The sequence below is a fragment of the Talpa europaea genome (assembly GCF_964194135.1).
Source record: "Talpa europaea genome assembly, chromosome: 7".
In the NCBI taxonomy this organism is placed as follows: domain Eukaryota; kingdom Metazoa; phylum Chordata; class Mammalia; order Eulipotyphla; family Talpidae; genus Talpa; species Talpa europaea.
Window position 1 is genome coordinate 132814273 of NC_140074.1, and position 19119 is coordinate 132833391.

General features: G+C 60.1%; 1 protein-coding gene across 1 annotated transcript in view; it reads left to right on the forward strand.

Annotated features, from left to right (window-relative positions):
- TMEM104 (transmembrane protein 104) overlaps positions 1-19119 on the forward strand; it is a gene marked incomplete at its 3' end in the record, with an annotated part of 46656 nt that overhangs the window by 16465 nt on the left and 11072 nt on the right. Inside the window, exon 8 of the mRNA XM_084238069.1 lies at positions 16772-16865. Within this exon, the coding sequence (XP_084094195.1) occupies positions 16772-16865 (94 nt within the window). The remainder of the gene's footprint in view (positions 1-16771; positions 16866-19119) is intronic.

The window sequence follows — 19119 nt, forward strand, 5'->3', positions numbered from 1 at the left end:
CCAGTCTTGCACGTGCTGGGGTCTGCCGGACCCTCCTGTTTCTCTTCCTCACCCTGCAGCACTTCCCAGCTGTCACTGGGGTTCCTGGGCCCTGTCACTGTCTCTTCCTCCTTGAGAGTGTCAGAGGAAAGCCCGAGGGGACCATGGGGCTCCGCAAGTTGCAAAAAGCTCCTCTCCACTCACAGGGCAGCAGCCACACCTGCAGGTGGACAGATGCCACTGGGGCACTGCCAGCCCGGCAGGCACCGGCCCAGCAGAGCCCGGCGTGGCGGAGTAGTGCTCCTCCGCAAACTGGTGGTACTGAGCAGGGGGCCTCCCAAGCTGCCTGGGACAGGACAGGGCCCCCCTAGTCTGCCACCCTGCCTTGACCATGGTGGCTATGAGCATGACCTCCAGAGCATGGGTGACCCGGGAGATGACAGTGCGCAGCGGGTGACCTGCCAACCTCTGCCAGGCAGAGGGGCTTTCCCCCGAACCCTCCTGGACACCCCCCTTGAGGGGGAGTTCTATCTGCTGGACTCCTCCTAGAGAGTTAGGTCGACCTGAGGCTCAGTTCAAGTTAATGATGGACAGATCCTCCTCAGCCTTCCCTGAGAGTCGGGTTCTCTCTTTCTCTGCCAAGAAGCCAAGTTTTCTGTCCACTGTGGCTCAGCCTTACATAAAACTCTCCTCCATCCATCCACAGCACTTATAGCCCAAGAGTTTCTTCCTAAAACAGCTCACAAGGTGGAGTGGGGAGCGGTGCACCCCCTTCCCCCCGCAGAGCCACAGGCCCCTCCTGTAGTGACACCTGGCGTGCGTGCCACCTGCCACCAGTTATGTCCACGTTCTGGCTTAGTCCTCCCGGCCACGCCGCAGTGTACATGGCCTCGTCGCATTTTACAGCAGAGAAAACTAAAACTTGGAGACCAACTTCCCCAGGCTCCCAGAGTAGAGGCAAGAGAGGGGACCCCCAGCTCTTCAGGCTGGCAGCCCTGTTCTCGTGCCCTGTACCACGACGTGCTGGGGTGGCAGGAGCCGGTTCCTGCTTGTCAGCCCACAGAGCTCAGCTTTTGCTGAGTTGGGGCGACGGTGTCTGTTCCGTGATCCGCGTCTGCCCCCCGCCCGTCTGCCTGATTGATTTGCTGTCTGTCTTGCTGCTCCGAGACAGCAAAGCCGACTTCTCCTGTTCACTCAAGTAGCCTTGGGAGTGAGCGCGTCTTCCCAAGGACACATCCCTTCCCTTCCCCTGCCGCTGTCTCTCTGTTCTTTCAGCATCAGCCACCGTGCCTTGGGGCTGTGGCATCTGCTAATAAGTGGGTCACTGCTGCCATCACTTGAATATTTATTCTTACCAATTCTGGGGCAGGAGGTGGCCTGCAGGCCTCGAGGCCCAGCGAGGAGGGAAAGTGAGTGTGAGCAACAAGTTACATCAGCAGCAGCGAGTCACAGGACCCGGGGACGCTTGGGGACACTGCCTCAGCCCCGGGCACCACCACGTGCCCCCAGAGCGCAAGGCCAATAGGACGCAGTGTGCGAGTCACCCGGCTCTCAAAACGCCAGGAACCCGGGGTGGAAGGAAGAGGGGTGCCCCCTCCAGGGCTGGCCAGGAGCCCACAGGCCCCGTGGTGGTCATCATGGAGCCATCCACCCGGCGGGCTCCACCTGTAAACAGAGCAGGGCCCTGAGCTAGGGAGACAGCTCTCTCCCCCAGGAAGGTGACACCCGCCCTCCTGTCTGACTCCCAGGGTGGACCCAGGGCGGGAGGCTGCTGCTCACAGGGACCCGGGTAGCAGATACCCCTTCATAGGATGATGCTGGGGTCCCACCAGGCTCCTTCCTCTTTCTTTTCCTTTTCTCTTGCTCCCCCAATGTGCTTCTTCTCAGCTCCTCATTCGGCTCCGGAGGCCCCAGGAAGGTCACGTTTGTGTCACGCCTCACCCTCCCCTGCCCTCCCAGCCCGTGGGAAGGTGCCAGTCATGCAGGGCAGTAGAGGGTGGGCGTCCTGACCAGGCCCCTGGCCCACGCCGGGAGCCTGACCAGGTGATGGTCTGCGGGGCCTTCAGCCATCCTGGTCTCCAGGAAGCGCGGGCTTCTTCCCTGCTCCCCAAATGCGTCCGCCAATGCCTGAGCTGGAGCCGAGTCTCCAGCGTGGAGTGAGTTCTCACTTCAAACAATAACCGCGCTCAGATTGAGTTGGCTGACTTTAAAGGATTACCGTGTCTCTTTCCTTTTCCAAGGAAATCAATAATAAGGGACAGGTCTGTGTTTTTCTTTCTGTTTCTTTTTTTCTTACCCCTGCCCCGAGGAGCTGTCTATAAATCTCACACCCAGGATGGCTCCTTGTTTTCTGGTACGTTTCCATCCCCCCAGCCCTTTCTAAATGGAAATTGGGTCACCCCATCACCCCAACACTGTGGCTTTGAACTCCTGCCACGGGACCCCTGAGCCCCCACCGCAGTACCCTGCCCGTCTCCCCAGTGGTTGCTGTCTGGGCGCGGCCTCAGTCCCTCCCAGGCCCACAGAGCACAGCCCAGCATTGCCAGGCCAGCTCCCGCCTTCCCCTGGGCCGCGGTGACCCGCCCCCAACGCCTTTGGGTGTCTGGCCAAGCTTTCTCCTCCAGCTCAATAAGAGGACTGTTTTTATTTTTAATGCTGCTCTCAGGGACATGGGTTCTGTCTGCCAGCATTAAGCCTGCCATCCATCACGGCCCACGCCCTACCTCTGCCGTGGCTGGTACCCAGCTCCCCAGCTTTGAGGATGAGCGAGGCTTAATCCCCCTGGCTTCCCCACCCCCCACTCCCAAATCAAGACACCAGGTTCCGGGAACCGGCAGCACAAGACACGGGTGATGGTTTCTGCCGGACAGTCCCTGGCCCCGAGCTGCGCCGCTGTGCGTTGGGGTCCTCCGCGCACTTCTCCGTCCCGCTGTGTGAAGAGGGCTTGGCTCTTGTCAGGCCCCCTCTCATGGTGGCACTCAGCATCCTGGGCCTGTCCCCCTCAGGCAAGGAGTGAATGCTCCCCGCAAATGCCGCTTGTCCAAAGCCAGCCAGTGGGGTCCTGGCACCCAGGTTAATGGCAGTTTGACCTGTCCAGCTCCTCATCCTGTGTCCTCCCCCCTCCCCCCTCCGTTCCCCAGTCACCAGGGAAGTGCCTGGAGGCAGGAAAGCATCTTGTGCCCCAGCACCCGCCCGCCCACCCGCACACCCAACTCCTCAGAAACCCCAGGATGTGAAAAGCCAAAGTATGGAGCAAAACCAGGGGGTAATTATCGTTACAAAGCGGTGCCTTACTTTGCAGAAGGGCTCGCTGTGGGTCTCTCTTCGGTGTTAAAATGGCATTCTGTGGAAATGCGGTGCTTATAAATAGGACTTGTGGAGGGCCAGCCCTTTGTGAAGGGAGGTGTCCTCACGTTCAAGGCCAAGGCTGTGGTGGTTAGACCCAGGCAGGGGCAGGGCCTGGGTGGGCGTAGTGAGCAGCCCGCCTCCACGTGCGCACGCTTGCACTCTCGCACGCTCTCACACGCTCCTCGGAACCCACACGCTCAAGCACAGGCCAATTTGGTTGGGAAACTTCCAAACAGGTCTCCGTGGGGAGCGTTCACCCGCTGGGGACCTTCTGCACTGTGCTTTTTTGGGACCATTTTTATACACACACTTCACGCTGATCCCAGCAGACCCTGGGCTGGAGCCTGAACCCACCTTATTTGTGAGTAGTGCAGTCGGGGGCAGCTCCCTGTGCTGCTCCTCACAACCCGGGCTGGTCCTGGCCGCTCTGCTGTGCGTGACCCCTTAGCTACCCCAGGCAAGCTCCAGGCCCCTCTGCTTCCAGACCTCTGGTTTCTGGGCACGGAGCTCACAGTGACTTTGTCCACTTCTGTACCCACGCAAGAAGGCACTCATGTCCCCATTATCATTCTTTATCACTATTACTTTAGCTACAAAAACTCCATAATTCTTCCTACTTGGGGGCAAATTTTTAACCTTTTATTAATGTAAAATGAATATGTTACGGCTTCTTGATTTGGTGCTCGCACGTGTTGTGAGATGGACCCCCAGTAAGGCTAACATCTGGGGGACTTTGTGTTCTTGAAGAGAATGTATGTGCCAGGTGTTGATTTCAGGTCCCCTGCTCCTCTCCCCTTTATCTTTTGCTTCCGTCCCCCCAAAAGTGTGCAGCTAAGGACTGAGCAGTAGTTACAAACTCCACAACCTCCCAGTAGATTTAGAGTGACGTGGCTTGTGCTCAAAGACCTTGTGCAAACTCAGAAGCCAGGCAGCAGATGTGTACCCCTCACCCCCTCCTGTCATCTCAAATGAGCCTGTGGTACTTTCAGGGACCTGCTGACTTGGATGTGTTGCAGCAGGCGCAAAGCTCACGGTCCCTTCCAGGACGGCTGTTAGGAGCAGGTCTGGAGTCTCTAGTTGTGCCCCGGGGCCCTGGCAGTGATTGTTTAATTAAATAAAGCACTCACTCTGCAGTAATGGCCAGGCTCCCCCAGGGGAGCGGTTGTGGCCCTGCAAACTGTGCCTAGCCACGGTCACGGCCTCCGGCGCACAGGGTGGCCGAGCAGGCAGCAGAAGCCCGAGAAGCCGAGGGGGAGGGGCTTGCAGACGCCGGCGGGGCGGTATGTGGGGCATGGGCGTGAGGGGCCTCACATCAGGCAGGGCTGAACAATTAGGCTGCATATTAATGGTGACATCTGATTCATTAGCATGAGCTTGGGATGAGCCGAGAGTAGGCCAGGATACATTTTAATAAGCCTTCAAGTGCAGAGGGAGCTACCGCGGACGGGGCTGCTGAGCAGATGCCGGGCGGTGTTTGTGGATCTGGGAGGGCCACGGAGCACGGCGGGGCCGCTTCGGGTTGGCTGTGGGCAGAGCCAGGCATGGAGACCTGTGTTTTCAGTCTGGTCCGAGGACGAGTCTGTGGCCTCCCTTTGAGGACCTGGCAGCGCCGGCTCCCCTGGAGAACTCCCCAGGCCACAGCATGGAGGCAGCGGTCGGGGCCTCTGTGCCCGCCGTTTCCAGGGAAAGAGTGGCCACGGGTCTCCAGGCCGGCGTCTCGGACACCCTGGAGCTGGTGCCTCGGGGGGCGTATGTTTGGACCGAGCAAGCTGTTTGCAGAGTCCCCGGCTCCATGAGGAGACCTGGGGCCTGAGGTCCCCTGGACCCCCAAGCTGGTGCTCCCTGCTTCCCTTAAAGCCCACTGTGGCCAGCCCCACGGAGAGGAGACACTGACCAGCCACCAGGGCGGAAGCCTGGGGGCTGTTAGCGCCGTTTCCTACTCCCAGCTCCTCGGGGCCTGTTAATCAGCCAGCTTGCCGGCCGCATCCCCTCCGAGTCCACCTCAAGGTTACTCGGCGCTGGCCGCCACGGTGTCCTGCCCCACTCAGGGCTATTTGGAGGTCCGACGTCAACGGGGGGGGGGGGGTGGGGGGGTGGAGCCAAGCCAGTCTGTGCAGCTCCTCTCTGCAGGGCCCCGTGTTCTGGGCACCTGACTGCCCTCCCTCCCTGCCCTCCAGCTCCACACAGGCAGCCCATCCTCTCTGCTGCGCAGAGACAGGCAGGGAGTGTGGATGAGGACGGGAAGTGCCAGGGCCTCTGCAGTGATCACCTGGCACCTCTCGTGGAGCACACAAAACACCAGGCGGCAGAGGGCGAAGCCGCCCCGGGCCCGGGCTGGGGCCCAGCAGCTGCCAGGTTCTCGGGTCCACGGGCACATGCACTGCCACCTCGGGAAGCATCTGTGCAGTTAGTCCCAGACAGACCAGTGGCTGGGGGAGCAGGGGGGCTGGGCTGGTGGCATGCATGCCTCCATCACCAAGGACGCGGGTGTTGAGTAGACAGCCTGTCACCACCCCTTCTCCGAGCCTGGCCCGCACAGCCAGGCCAGCCCTGTGCCCGTGGCTGCGTCGTGTGGCGTCTCTCTCCATGGCTTGATTTTGCCCAGGCCTTGCCTCTCAGGACACAGCCATGGGGACGTACGCCATGCACCCATCCTCCCCCTTCCCGACAGCCGCCGTGGCACCGAACTCACTCTGGGTCTCGAGCGGGAGAGGAGTGTCTTAAAAGGGGGACAGTGAGCCCAGCCCGTGGTGCTGGAGAAGTTTTCATCTTCACATCAGCTCAGCCCGAGGAGGGTAGGGAGAGGTCGAGTTCTCAGCACCCCCTCACCTGTTGGGGAGCCCTGCTTCCCAGAGGCACCACCTTCCCCACTCTGGCTCCTGCCGGTCTGGCTGCGGGGAGGTCTGGGAGGTCTTCAGGACCCATCACGGCTGCCCGGCTGCCCAGGACATCCTGCTGAGCTTTCTCTCCCCGTCCCCCAGAAATCGGTAGGAGGAAAGTCCCTTTCAAAACCCAAACTGGAGTGCAGAGGCGCCCCTGGGCCAGGCAGGGAGCCCCGCGAGCCCGGCTCATCCGCGCCTGTTTCTTTCAGCCCTGGTTTTAGGTGTAGTTACAATTTACAGCAGTGGCCTGCACTGCTGCCATCTCCTTCTGGAACCTTCCTCCTCCCCACTGCCCTGCCCTCGCTGGCCACTGTCCTCCAGTGACACCGGGGCCTTCACAGCCCTGAGCCTTTCCTCAGGCTCTAGCAAGCGCTTGCAGGTTCCAGACCCGCCCAGGTCTCCCTGGGCAGAGACACCTCCTGCCCCCACTGCCCCCTGCCTGGCATGTGGGCTACACCTCTGCACTGGTCAGCTTCTTGGCCTGGTAGCAGGCTCCTCATCGAGGCTGGGTTGGGCCTGAACCACCTTTATGTCTGAGTCGTGCACTGAGGGTTGCTTGTGAAGGTTTGAATGGGTGAGACCACAGGGGGTGAGGTGGTTCTGGGACTGCCCCCACATAGCCATGTGTGTCCGCCCGTCAGTCCAGGACCCACCTCAGCTGGCAGCACTGCCCAGCCAAAAAAATCTTCACTTTCAACCAGCCTCCCCTCTCCCGGAGAGGTCATCTTGTTCTCAGCACAGAAGCTACCCCCCAGCAATGCTTAGGGACCCTGTCCTAGGAGGCCCAGGGGTGAGGGGAACAATCCAAAGAGACCCTGTGCCAGGGACCTGAGACCGGATCCTCACGGTCACTTTCTCTGCCTGCTCCTCGTTGGCGCCTGCGTGGTTGGGCCATTAGAACCCGTGCAGCTCTGTTCAGAACCGGCCTCACGCCTGCCCCCTCCACCCTGGCCACACATGCAGCACGCACGCCCTCGTCCCACCCACCCCTTGGCCTAATGCTCTAAAGCCTCCGCGCTCAAGGCCAAGACGCCCCATCTCATCACCTGGACACCGGGCGTGGTCCGCCTCGCGCTTGTGTGGCACCGGCCTGTCCTGCCCTTCACAAGCCCTGATGCTCATCATCATTACGTGAGTGACTGTGTGGGTTTTCCACAATATTTATCTTCTCTTCCCAAACCACGAGGGCTGCAGTTCTGGCATCAAATCCTTGGAACTCTGCCCACCACCGGTGCCATCTGGCCTTTCAGCTGAGGAAGAGACAACACAGGCTGGCGGGCGTGTCCTCTACTGAGAGGTCCCGGGGGACAGGGCTGGTGCTGGCCCTGAGCCCCACCCACCCCAGGGAGCCAGGCCACAAGGGGCGCTGGGGAGCCTCTAGGGCATGGTGGAGGGAGTGGCTTAGGGCCATAAAAGGGGGGTGGGCTTTGGAGACAGACCACCCTCACTTTCTGATTTTAGCCACATCTTAGTGGCGTTGAGATTGGCAAGTTCTTTAATCCCCTTCAAAAGGTGTCAGGCTAAGTGGGGGGTGCTGTCGAGTCTTCACTTGGCCCTCCTCTGAGCTTCCTTCCCTGTCCCCACATCCAAGTGTGCTCCCAGTGCAGGCACCACCTCCCTGGGAGCTTCCAGAAGCCAGGGGAGGGCCCCGAGGGTGGGGCAGCCTGCCCCTGCCCGAGCTCTCCCTCCATGCCCCGCCCTGCCCACAGAGCTAGACCCCTCTCGCAGCCAGGGGCTTGGAGGTGATGTGGCGGCCCTCCCTGGACCCTTGCTTACCCAGAGGCCGGGCTGGGAGGGCACTGGGAAGTGCCTGAGAGATAGCAGTGTTCTGGAAGGGCAACTGTACTCCTCCCAGGTACCCCACCCCCATCTTTCAAACTGAGCTCCCAGGTGAGACTGCAGGCCGCCTTGTAATGAGCTTATGTGGATAACGTGGGTGAGCTCTGGCCTTTTCTCTCCAGGTAGGGAGGGACATGCTCATCACGTTGCCTCCCAGAACTACCGCCAGCCCAGTCACCAGCCTCGAACCCTGCCTCGGGATGTGTCTCAGCTGTGTAGGCCAGGGCAGGGCTGCAGGGGGGTTCAGCCAAGCTTGTAGTCTGGGTTTTTTCCTAAGTCGGCCACATTTCCAGTTGCCTGGAAAGAAGGGAAGCAGTAGGTCCCGGGGAAGGGACCTGGGGATGTTTCAGCTGTCAAGCAGTCAGCAGCAGCTCTTCAGTCAGTGTTTGGGGAGCAGCAGAGCGAACCCAAGAACTGCTTCCCACTGCCTGTTGTCTCCAGGCTGCCAGGGCTGAGACCAGCATCACGCGCGCTTGGGAGAGGGGCCTGGACCATCCTGTGCTCGGCAACCCTGTCCGGACCTGGCACTGTGGTCCAGGGATCTCTCCTCCTGAAACGGGGCTGTGGGGGGCTGTAGCCTCAAGGGACAGCACCAGTAGAAGGCAGGTCGCTGTGTATGGGTTCTTCACCCACACAGTTGCAAGACCACACAGGGACAGCAATGGGGGTTATTAAACCAACAGGGGAAACGCGTTCTCAAGGCCACAGGTGGCGGCTGTCTCACCCCAGATAGTGTCCAGTGTGCAGAAGCTGCTCATCCAGGCTGGTGCTGTCCCGCCCACGAGGGCGTGGCGCTCAGGGCTCGCCAAGAAGCAGCAGGCCAGGATCCAGCTCCCCGCAGCTGGAGGCGCTCACAGGGGGCTGCTGAGATGACATCACAGCAGGCCCAGCCTGAAGGTCAGGTGGACAGCACCGGGCGCTGGACCAGACAGCAAGGGGGTGCTGCCAGGCAATTAGCAGCTCTCGGAGGTGACCGGACATAGTACCAGCCACCTGTCAATGGTGCTGGGCAGCCCTGGCCAGTAGTGGTGGTCACCTGCTCACTAGCATTACAGTTGTGGATTGTTGGCTCACACCATCCACAAACAGCTCTTTGAGACCCCAGGCCCAGGGCCCGCTGCTCCTTTCAGGCCAGGTCTGAGGCAAGTCCCGAAGGTGGCGGCCCCTGCACTCTGCAAGGATCCTTGGTTTTTCTGCAAAGCTTTTTGGCTTATTTTCTCCCTTTGGAGGTCACCGAGCAAGTGTCCAGCCCAAGCGAATAAGTCCGAGCAAGTCCAGAGCGTGCCATGCGGGGGCAAGCGAGTCCGAGCAGATCTCAGAGGGCGCAGAAGCCCAGGCGCCGTGCAAGTGCCCGGAGCTGGCGTCCCTCCTGCCTTATAAACTCTTGTGAGCGTCCCCCCCCGCAAACAAGTCTGATTGGACCCTTTCAGTCCTTTCGCTGATTGGACGAGGGCACCACTCGGCTCATGGCTCACACCTGGTGGTCCAGGCACCAAATCCATGGGCCTCTCTACTGCCTGCAGCTGCGGAGCCCCCCGCGCCGGGCTACATGCCGTGGTGGGGAACCGCTGCCGTCCGCCATCACTACTGGCCTCTGCCAGCAGCCTGAGCCCCCATAGGACCAGTGCTCTGGAGTCAAGCAGTGGAGCCCCGTGGGGAGCTGAGGGGGTCTCTGGTTCACTCCCATGCAGCCTGCAGCCCAGTAGCTGTTCCTCAGCTCCTCCAGGAGGTGCACCCCTTCTCCATACCACAACCCCGATGACAGGACTCCAGGCTGGACACGGCTGCAACCTGTGCGGAGTTGGGGGTACTCTGACCAACCGGTCCACAGGGGCAGCATCTCCTGAGAGCAGTCTCCCCTCTGATTTCTGGTCTCAGGCGAGTAGCATTTCCACCCACACTTCCCAGAGACAGGGCACTGCCCTGGCCAGGGGGCATCTCCCCCAGGTCTCCCAGGTTTCATCCTCTGCTCAGTTACAGGCACAGGCCCAGCTCTCTCCCCCTGGCCAGCTCCCTGGGCCAGGTCTGGTGGGTGTTCTGGTCCTGCTGTGTGGGTCCCTGGGGGTCTCTCGCCTTTGTTCTGTAGGTCAGGGCGGCTTTAGAACTCCCTGCGGAATCTTTTTTTTTTTTTTAAGATTTATTTTTATTATTTATTTGTGCATACAAGAACTGGGGTACAGGCCAGAGGTGTGGGGGGGTGAGAAAATTCACCAGAGACAGAGTGGGGAGCAGAACAGGTGGATTGACTGAGATACACTGCTGAGGGGAGCAGCGGGGAGACAGGAGGGGTCTGCTGTGCCATGTGGGCAGCTCCCTGGCCGGGGATCGAACTCATGCTGCGGTGCTTGGTGATAGCTTCATAGCTGAGACTTAACCCCTACGCCACCAGGGAGGCCCGCTGTGGAATCTTTACCTCTCTGCTCATTGCTTTTGCTTCGGGGCTCAGCACCCTCCTCTCCTTGGGGCTCAGTGCCTTCCAGCACGTTCGCTCCTGCCATTTGATGGGACTCAGGTATCACATGTCCCCACTCCTTGTTCTGAAGGGGCTGAATCGCTCGCACAAGCAGCCTTGGTTTCTGCTGAAGGCTGGTGTGAGAGGATAGCAGGGCTTATACTGGCGATCAAGCAGCGCGTGTGTCTTTACTGCAGCCAGGCGTCAACTCCCCGTTTTTATCTTCAGGCATCACCTGAGTCTTTCGAGCCATTCCGCCAGCATCTCCCAGGTACCCCGGTGCCAGTTCCGGAGGGCTGGGTGGGACCAGGGACAAAAGCCGTGTCGCTTGCTCTGAGTCATCAGAAGGTGTTGGGCTGAGGCGAGGGGTCAGCATTGCCCCGTGGGGAGTGGGCTGACCCCACGTGTCACTCACCAGCTATTTGCCAGGTTGGGCGGCCTCCTGCAGGCAGGGCCGCCATCTTGGGTAGTTGCAGCTGAAGTCCAGCAGCCCCTCTGGCCAGCGTCCCCTCTTCCCCTGAGGGCTGCTCACCTCCTCTGGCCTAGTCCTCACACGGTCCTGCCGCCTCTGCCTGTGGAAGATGCAGACACCGTGTTCCGGATTCCACAGGAACTCGGGCTCCTTCTGCGGAACCCAAGATGGCCTCCCCGGTGGCGGCTCAGCTTAGGGCTTCAGCAAACAGCGTGAAGTTGGCTCGAGGGGCTCAGCCCCCACCTGCCACCCGCACAGCCGCTCTCTTCCCTAGCGTGCTGTCTGACCCGTCACATTTGGCTGAAAGAACTTCAACCCCCCGAAGAGTGTGGGGACCCTGGCAAACTTGGGTGGAGCTATGGACGTCCAGCGAGTGCAGGGCTGACCCGGTGTTCTTAGGCCAGGGGCCTCGCTTAGCTCCAGTCATTGCCCGTGCCCCTACCTGCCGTGCTGAGTGGCTGACACTTGTTGGGTGTCAGGGCCGGCCTCCTCTTTGCTGAGCACCTCCAGGGCACACGCAGGGAAGTCACTGACTGCGGATCTCACTGTCAGCCAGGACATCAGAGCACAAACCCCACCCCCTGTCTGTGGCCCCAAAGCCTGGAGTCTCCCCCCCAAGGCCCCCACAGCCTCAGCACTCACCTCCTGAGGGATGAGTCCCCAGACGTGGTAATTCAAATCAGGAAAATAAAAAAACTCCAGAACCGAAATCTGCACAGCCACTTGAGAAATAAAAATAGAATCCTTGAACATTCCTTCACCCACTTCAAGGACGCGCTGAAAGTTCAGTTCCCGCTTAGGCACAGGTTCGTGCTGAGTTGCGATTAACCCCAATTAACTCTTAACCCCTAGGGTCCCACGAGGACAGCCCTGTAATTTGGACTAGCGTCTGTCGCTTAAGAAACCACCGAAACAGGGGCCTCCCTGGTGGCGCAAGAGGTTAAGACGCAACCTATGAAGCTGTCCGTAGTCTGCAGCACGAGTTCCATCCCTGGCCCGACCAGGGAGCTACCCACATGGAGCAGCAGACCTCTAGGTCTCGCTCACTGCTCCCCTCAGCAGTGTACTTCCGTCAATCTGCCTGTTCTGCTCCCCACTTTGTCTCTGGTGAATCCTCTCACCCCCCACACCTCTGGCCTGTACCCCTGCTCTTGTATGCATACATAAATCAATCTGAAAAAAGAAAAAGAAAACTGCCCAAACCGTCTGGAGCGCTCAGCGTGCCCCCCCACCCTGAGGCCCCCTGGGCTGTGTGCGCTGTGTCCAGTCCAACGGCCTGGCTTCACAATAGCAGCCCCCGTAGGTGTCCAGGCAGCTTCAGTGTGCAGGAGGCCCCGTGCGGGCCTCTCCCATCACACACTGACATTCACAAGGTGACAGATTCCTCAGGACAGGCTGTCAGTTTCCACGTGATGTCCCCACGTCAGTCCCTGCAGGGGACACGGGGCTAGATCGCCACGCTGTGTGCCGAGACTGCTGCTTTAGGAGAAGCGCCGTTATCAGCCCCAGTTAGACAGGAACAACACACATAACCACACGCTCAGCCTCGAGCAAGAAGGCCCGGTGGCCATGCACCTGCTGGCCTGTGTGTTGACACTCCTGAGGGGACCTGACAGTGGATTGAAGAGAAGCTTCCCAGGCTCCTGGAAGCTCCATCTCCTGCACTGTGCAGTCTAAAGCAAACCAGCCCTCTGTTTTTAGAGAAAAATACCAACTTGAGGGTCCTCTGGGAACTGGCTGTCTAGCAAGCTTCCGAGCAACTGCCTGCCCGGTGTCCACACTTCCCGGTGTCCTGCCGGCCACCCGGAGAAGGGCTCCTCCCCATTCCGAGCTCCTTCGGCCGCCACACCACGGACACTCCCTCTGTGCTTCCCCAACAGTCTGTGCCCACAGGAGGCCGCCGGTCACCCACTGGCCTCCTGGTGGGAGGCAGGGCTGGCAGGGGCTGGGGGGGCTGACCTCGTGCTGCTTTCCTCGCTGTCCCTTGTGCGGGGCGTGTTGGTGTGTGGCCTTTGCCCCATGGCTTGCTTTGGGCCTGGAGTTGCTGAGTCCTCAGGACTTTTGTCCTGCGTGGTCGCTGTCACTGAGCATCGTTCCATCTCCTCACACACACCCCACTTTTGAGGGGAGTGGGCCGGGCTGTGTGTTGCGTTTCACTAGAGCCTGCGTTCTGACGAGAAGCTAGTCCATTCTAGGGCCTCCCCTGGTGGCGCAGCGGTTGAGCGCTGGGCTGCGAGGCTGCCCGCAGCCTCTGCAGCGCCGGTTCGTTCCCCAGCCGCGCCAGCGAGGGTCCCACAAAAAAAAAAAAAAAAAGAAGAAGAAGCTAGTCCATTCTACCTCTTAGCAGCCAGAGCAAAGGTGACGGCACACGGGGTTCAGGCTTCGGTTCTGTGTTCTGTCTCCAGCGGGGGACTAGGAAAGCCCCCCCAGGTAGAGGAGCAAACTTCACGGTGTGTTTGCTGGGCCATGGGACTTAAGCAGGAGTGGCTGACGAGCTTGCCAAGCGAAGGCCCAGGGCTGGACAACACCGGGCACGTGGGGCCTCCATCACCCAGGCTGCTGCTCTGAACTCTGTGGGTGGCATCTCAGAGCCAAGGTTGGCAAAGGAACCCAGTTCTGGGGCCAGTGGACTTTGTCCTCTCAGGTGGAGCTGAATCAGAGCGGGTGTGTCCGGACTGAGTGTGGGAGATGACAGGGCCTGTGCCAGCTCTGGGCCCAGCGTGGGACAAAAGGGACAGGACAGAGCTCCCAAGGGCCAGTCTTGATCTCTCCCCATCCCTGGGTCCACCTGAGCCCTCTTATGTTAGTATTTCCTCTATAACCACCCCCCCTCCCCCCATGTCCCCACCCTGGCAGGGCTAGGGAGAGAATAGCCCTGTGGTTTTAAGCCACCAAGTCTCAGCATCCTCAGGCCCCTGGGACAAAGAGCAGGGAGTGGGTTGGGAATTGTCAGGTCAGAGCCTCTGGAGGGGGTGCCCTTAGCCTGCATGTAGACGCAGCAAGGACACTGCTATGCTGAGCCCTAGACTGAGTTAAATTCCCAGCGGCCCCAGGACACTGAACTGTGACCAGGCGTGACGGAGGTGCCTTAGCGACAGGAGCTGCCTGTGCCCATCCTGATGGGTCACCTGCCCATCCATGTGGGTCAGCTCCCTGGCTGGGGATCGAACTCAGGCTGCAGTGGCTGCTGATAGTGTCATAGTGCTGAGACTTAGCCCCTTGCGCCACCAGGGAGGCCCCCATGAACCTTTTTCTCTGGGCTCTCTCGAATTCTCTCGTGGTCTCACCTCTCTGTAGTCACACAGTGCGTCCTAGTAGCTGCCCCATCTCTTGACAGATGCCACCCTTTCAGCCCCGGCCTCCAGGCTCAGGTGTGCACATGCACAGGCCCATACGCACGCTCAAGTGTCCACCATCAGGCCTGCCTGCCCCATGCCCACACTTCCAAGTGCCTTCTGCATCACCGCGACCAAGGCTGCAGGTGATGGCCACAGAGACCAGTGGCACAAAAAACCTGACTAATTCATTTAGTCACTCCGGTGGCTGCTTGCTTTTCCTTTGTGAGATGCATGTGTTTGCTTGGTCTCTATTTCTTTTTTAAAGATTTATTTATGTATACAAGAACTGGGGTACAGGCTAGTAGGCGTGGGGGGTGGGAGGATCCACCAGAGACAGAGTGGGGAACAGAACAGGCAGACTGACTGAAATACACTGCTGAGGGGAGCAGCGGGCAAGTCAGAAGTCTGCTGTGCCATGTGGGTAGCTCCCTGGCCCAGGATCGAACTCGTGCTGCAGTGGCTGCGGATTGCTTCATAGGTTGCGTCTTAACCCCTTACACCACCAGAGAGGCCCTGCTTGGTCTCTTTAAATAGAAGGGTGCTCATATAGGCCTGAGACCTCCAACCTCAGAAGTTAAAAGTTCTTAAGTATCTGCGGGTTGAGAGAGGAGAGAGGTTCTGTATCCAGAAAGGGCCAGCGCAGCCTGCGACCTCAGGGTCCTGCCCGCCTTGGAGGCTGGTTCTGCTGCCCCATCCCCTGCATCGTAGAGCCTCCTGAAAGATGAGATCTGACCTCCCACATAAGCCACCCCAGGGTCTCTGACCCCCCACAGCTGCCATGCCATGTTGCCAGCATTAGGGACCTGGCCCTGGCCAGGCACCCCTGAGTGCAAAGTCCAGCAGGCCACAGTGACCAGGACACGTTGGGGGCCCATGGCTTTGTGTCTGTTTTCTGCATGACATCTCCCTCTGCCAACCTTCAAACGAGAAATTCATCAGTGGAAAGTTTCCCTGAAGTGGTAATTTTCCTAAATGACTTGGTGATGGTGCCGCATGCACACTTCCTCCACGAAATCCAGCGGCCTGTGCTTGTGTCCCCAGCCCCTCTAACCTTGGGACCCTCCGGGGCTGCCTTGCCCTCTCCCCGGACAGTCCCTCTCCTCTGCATCCCCCGTCACCCCAGGCCCAGAGAAAAGGCTTCTGATTCTGAGGCCCTGGCAGGAAGCTCTCCCAGCCCTGGTGACTGCCAGGAGGCCCGATCCACCCCAGCTAATTAGAGCCTTTTCCTTAAGCTGCACTTTAGTCTTCTGTCATTCATTCTCGCAGTGATAATGGACTTGGATAAGAGGTCACAGCTTCTCCACATCCTGCTCTCCTTACTGGGGAGGGGGGAGACGGGCCAGCCCCCCTCAGAGCTCCTGCCTGCTTCGGGGAGTGGCGAGGGGGGCTGGCTGCGGGCTGAGCAGCTGTGATGTATTCGCCCCCATCGCCAGGCCAGAGCCCCGCTCCCCCAAGTGGGCACCGCTCCCCACCTTCGGGCTCTGCGCCTGCAGTGTCTCTGGTGCCATTAGCATGAACGTGATAAAACGGCACAGTGTAAATGTTAATAAGTCTGATGCCTCTGCGGCTTCCGAGTGGCAGATTGGAAATGGGCCCATCACCGCCACTCCAACCAGCAGCTCTTAATTCTCCGCTCCCTGAGCAGCCAATTCGGCTCGGAAATCCTAACCAGCCCTCGGTTCCCAGCTCCCCTCTACTGGGCCACGTTCACCCCCATTTTCTCTTGCAGAGAGTTCATGTTTCCCACACACCCCTTTGCTAAGACAGCGTTTGATTTATTCTTTTTCCGTATAGTAAGCAGCGGCTTTGCTGGTCCCCCCAAGGGGCCGGTTCTGGCCAGCACCCACCCTGGCCACGCCCCGCCCCACCCTGCACCTCTCCACGCCCGGCATTCCTGGGGGAGACCCTGCCCTTTCGGCCCAGGGTACTTTTCTGGGTGATCTGCCCTGGCAGTCGCTGGCTCTCCCCAGGCTTCCCTCTCTTCAAGTCAAGGAGGCTGCTGATTCACCCGTCTTGATTAATCCTTCCTCCCCAGCAAGCCCTTTTGGACAGTGTCGTCTCCGCTTGTGCCCCTCTCCCTGGGTCCTCCCTCCTGGTAAACCCAGAGGCCCAAGCCAGCCTGCTGTCCTTTGGGTTCTCGTCCTCCCGCCCTCTCGGGCCTTGTCCCTGTTCTTGCCCAGCTCCATGCCCTCCCTGAATCCTCAGTCAGCGTCTACTGAGGAGCCGAGGCGGGAGCCTGCGGTGCGTCCCTAGGCTGACCCAGTGACCCGGACAGTCGGCGTGAGGGATGGCAGAGAGTGGCTCTGGCCTCGTTCCTCCCGGCACTAGCGACTCCCCCAGGCGCTGTCTGCCCCGGGACCCTCCACCGTCCGGGGCTGCTGGGTCAGGCCTGTGGCAGAGCTGCAGGAGCGGGTGTCGTGCAGCCTGGCCTCTGCCCCCCTCACTCTTGTTCTCCCCCCAGGCTGTCTTCACTCTCCTCCTGGGACCTTTCACCTTCTTTGACGTCCAGAAGACCAAATACCTGCAGCTCCTGACCTCTCTGATGAGATGGATCGGTGAGTCGGAAACGTCTCCATTCCCTGCCCTCCCCTCCTGGCAGCCGCAGCGCGGGCTCTCGGACTGCGGAGGGCAAGGCGGTGGCAGGGGCTCTGCCCGCCCTTTTACTGGTGTGGAAATGTGGTGCTGAGAAGGTGACTTCAAGGTCGGGGAGTGGTGGGGCTGGGGCTAGGACCCGTGATTCTGGGGCCCAACCGAGTCAGGCCCAACCAGACCCCCAGTCTGGGCTTATGAGGCCTGGGTCAGGCCGTGCTCCCTTCAGAACGTGCGCGCGGCACTGTGGTCCTCAGCCATGAGCCCAGACGCCAGGGAGGCCGCTCTGTGTCTCAGGGCCCCGAAGCATCAAAACACACCCCTCCCAAATACCAACTCACGCCCCGCTGAGCAAGAGTGCTGTTGTCTTCAGGGGAAGTTTGGGGGTCTTAGGGTTCTCTTTTATCCCACTATACCATCCCACCACCCACCCAAGGGCCAGCTGCTGAGCCATCTGAGCTCAGGGTAGGAGGATATGGGGTTCCTGTCCCTTCCCCCACACACACACCAGCCAGCACTCGCTCTAGGCATCAGCTGGCCCCTGTGAGGTCTAAAAGCAAAGGACGCTGTAGTGTTCTGGTTGAGGCGCTGCCACAGAGGCTAGGGCAGCCTCTGGGAGTCCCCCAGGGGTGCTTCCTGGGACCTTGCCTGCTCTTCAGCTCGCAGGTTCCAGGAGAACCCGAGCTTGGAACACCTCCCTCCTGACCCTCTTCCCCATGCCCTGTTCCCTCTACGTTTGCCCCGAGCCAGGACACGGCTGTACCCTGCTATTCCCTGCCAGCAGGCCGCTCCAGACCAGGAGCACGCAGGCCAATTGCAGCTCCAGATCCTTTCCGGCAATCCTGGCGCCACCAGTCTCCGGGGTCAGGATTGCAGGAGCCAGCACAGCCCAAGAGTCCTGGCATCTTCAGTGAGATCCAGCCTGACCCCTGCTCCCCATGGGGGTCCCTTTGCAGCACACGGACACCCGGGAGCTCACAACGGGGTTGAGGGGGAGGCCCCTGCTGTGCTCTGCGGGGGACATCAGTCAGTGCCAGCAAGTTCTTCCTTGTTCTAAGCCAAACCCTGAAACTTGTGACTTCTCTTTTCTTTTTTTTTTAAGATTTATTTATTTATGCGTACAAGAGCTGGGGTACAGGCCAGAGGTGTGGTTGGTGAGAGGATTCACCAGAGACAGAGTGGGGAGCAGAATAGGCAGATGGACCGAAGTACACTGCTGAGGGGAGCAGCGGGGAGACGGGAGAGATCTGCTGCGCCATGTGGGTAGCTCCCTGGCCAGGGATTGAACTCGTGCTGTGGCGGCTGCCAATAGCTTCATAGTGCTGCATCTCAACCCCTTGCACCACTAGGGAGGCCCCAAGAACCTTGTAACTTTTTCCCACTCATGGTCCCTCCTGGCGAGCAGATGAGAGGAGGCCCCGTCACCCGATGCGTGAGACCTCTAGGGCCTCTGTCATTCATCCAGCTGAGGCAGGGGCAGGGGGCAGGGGGCACCCATCCTGTGCCTGCTTGGGCACAATTCCTGTCTGCCCCCTTCTGCTGTCTGCTCCTGCACCCACCTGCAGGGCATCTCCCCACACCTGGCTCAGGTGCCCCTGAGCCCTGGGTTAAATGAGAACAAGTTACTTAGAACACAAGGGTCGCCCTAGCGCTCAGGTTACATGTTGGAATGGAGCCTCCTGGGGTGTCAGGAAGGATTGGGTCAAAAGTCAGAGGATCAGAATCACCAGCCACCGACCCTCCCTCCCCCTGCAGTCAGCTCGTTTACAGGAAGTGTGTGAAAGCCTGTGACCTTCAGAGGGAGCGCCTCAGTGAGGCAGGATGGGCAGGAAAATGTTCTCCCTCCTGCTTTTCCCGACCCGGCTCTGTTGTCTTAGCTCCTCCGCTTCCTGCATCCGAGACCCCGAGTTCTGGTGCTGGGGCCCCACCCCGCTCCTTGGCTGCCCGGGCTCTGCTGTGGCTGGGTGGGAGGGGTCGCCCGCCGGGCTCTGCTCGCACCCCCGTGCAGGAGGGCGGGCGGGGGTGGGGAGAGGGGGAAGCTCGCCAGCGCTCCGGCCCGCGTGACAGGTCCCCGTGGCAGCCCACGAGGGGACGGCCGCCCGGATAATGACAGTTAATGGCTTCCGTAACACCCAGTGCCCGTTTAGCGTGACGACGTCCTCTGGCGTCTGGTGAGCAGCACATTCATTAGAGGCAGGAGGTGGCATGAGGCTGGCGGTA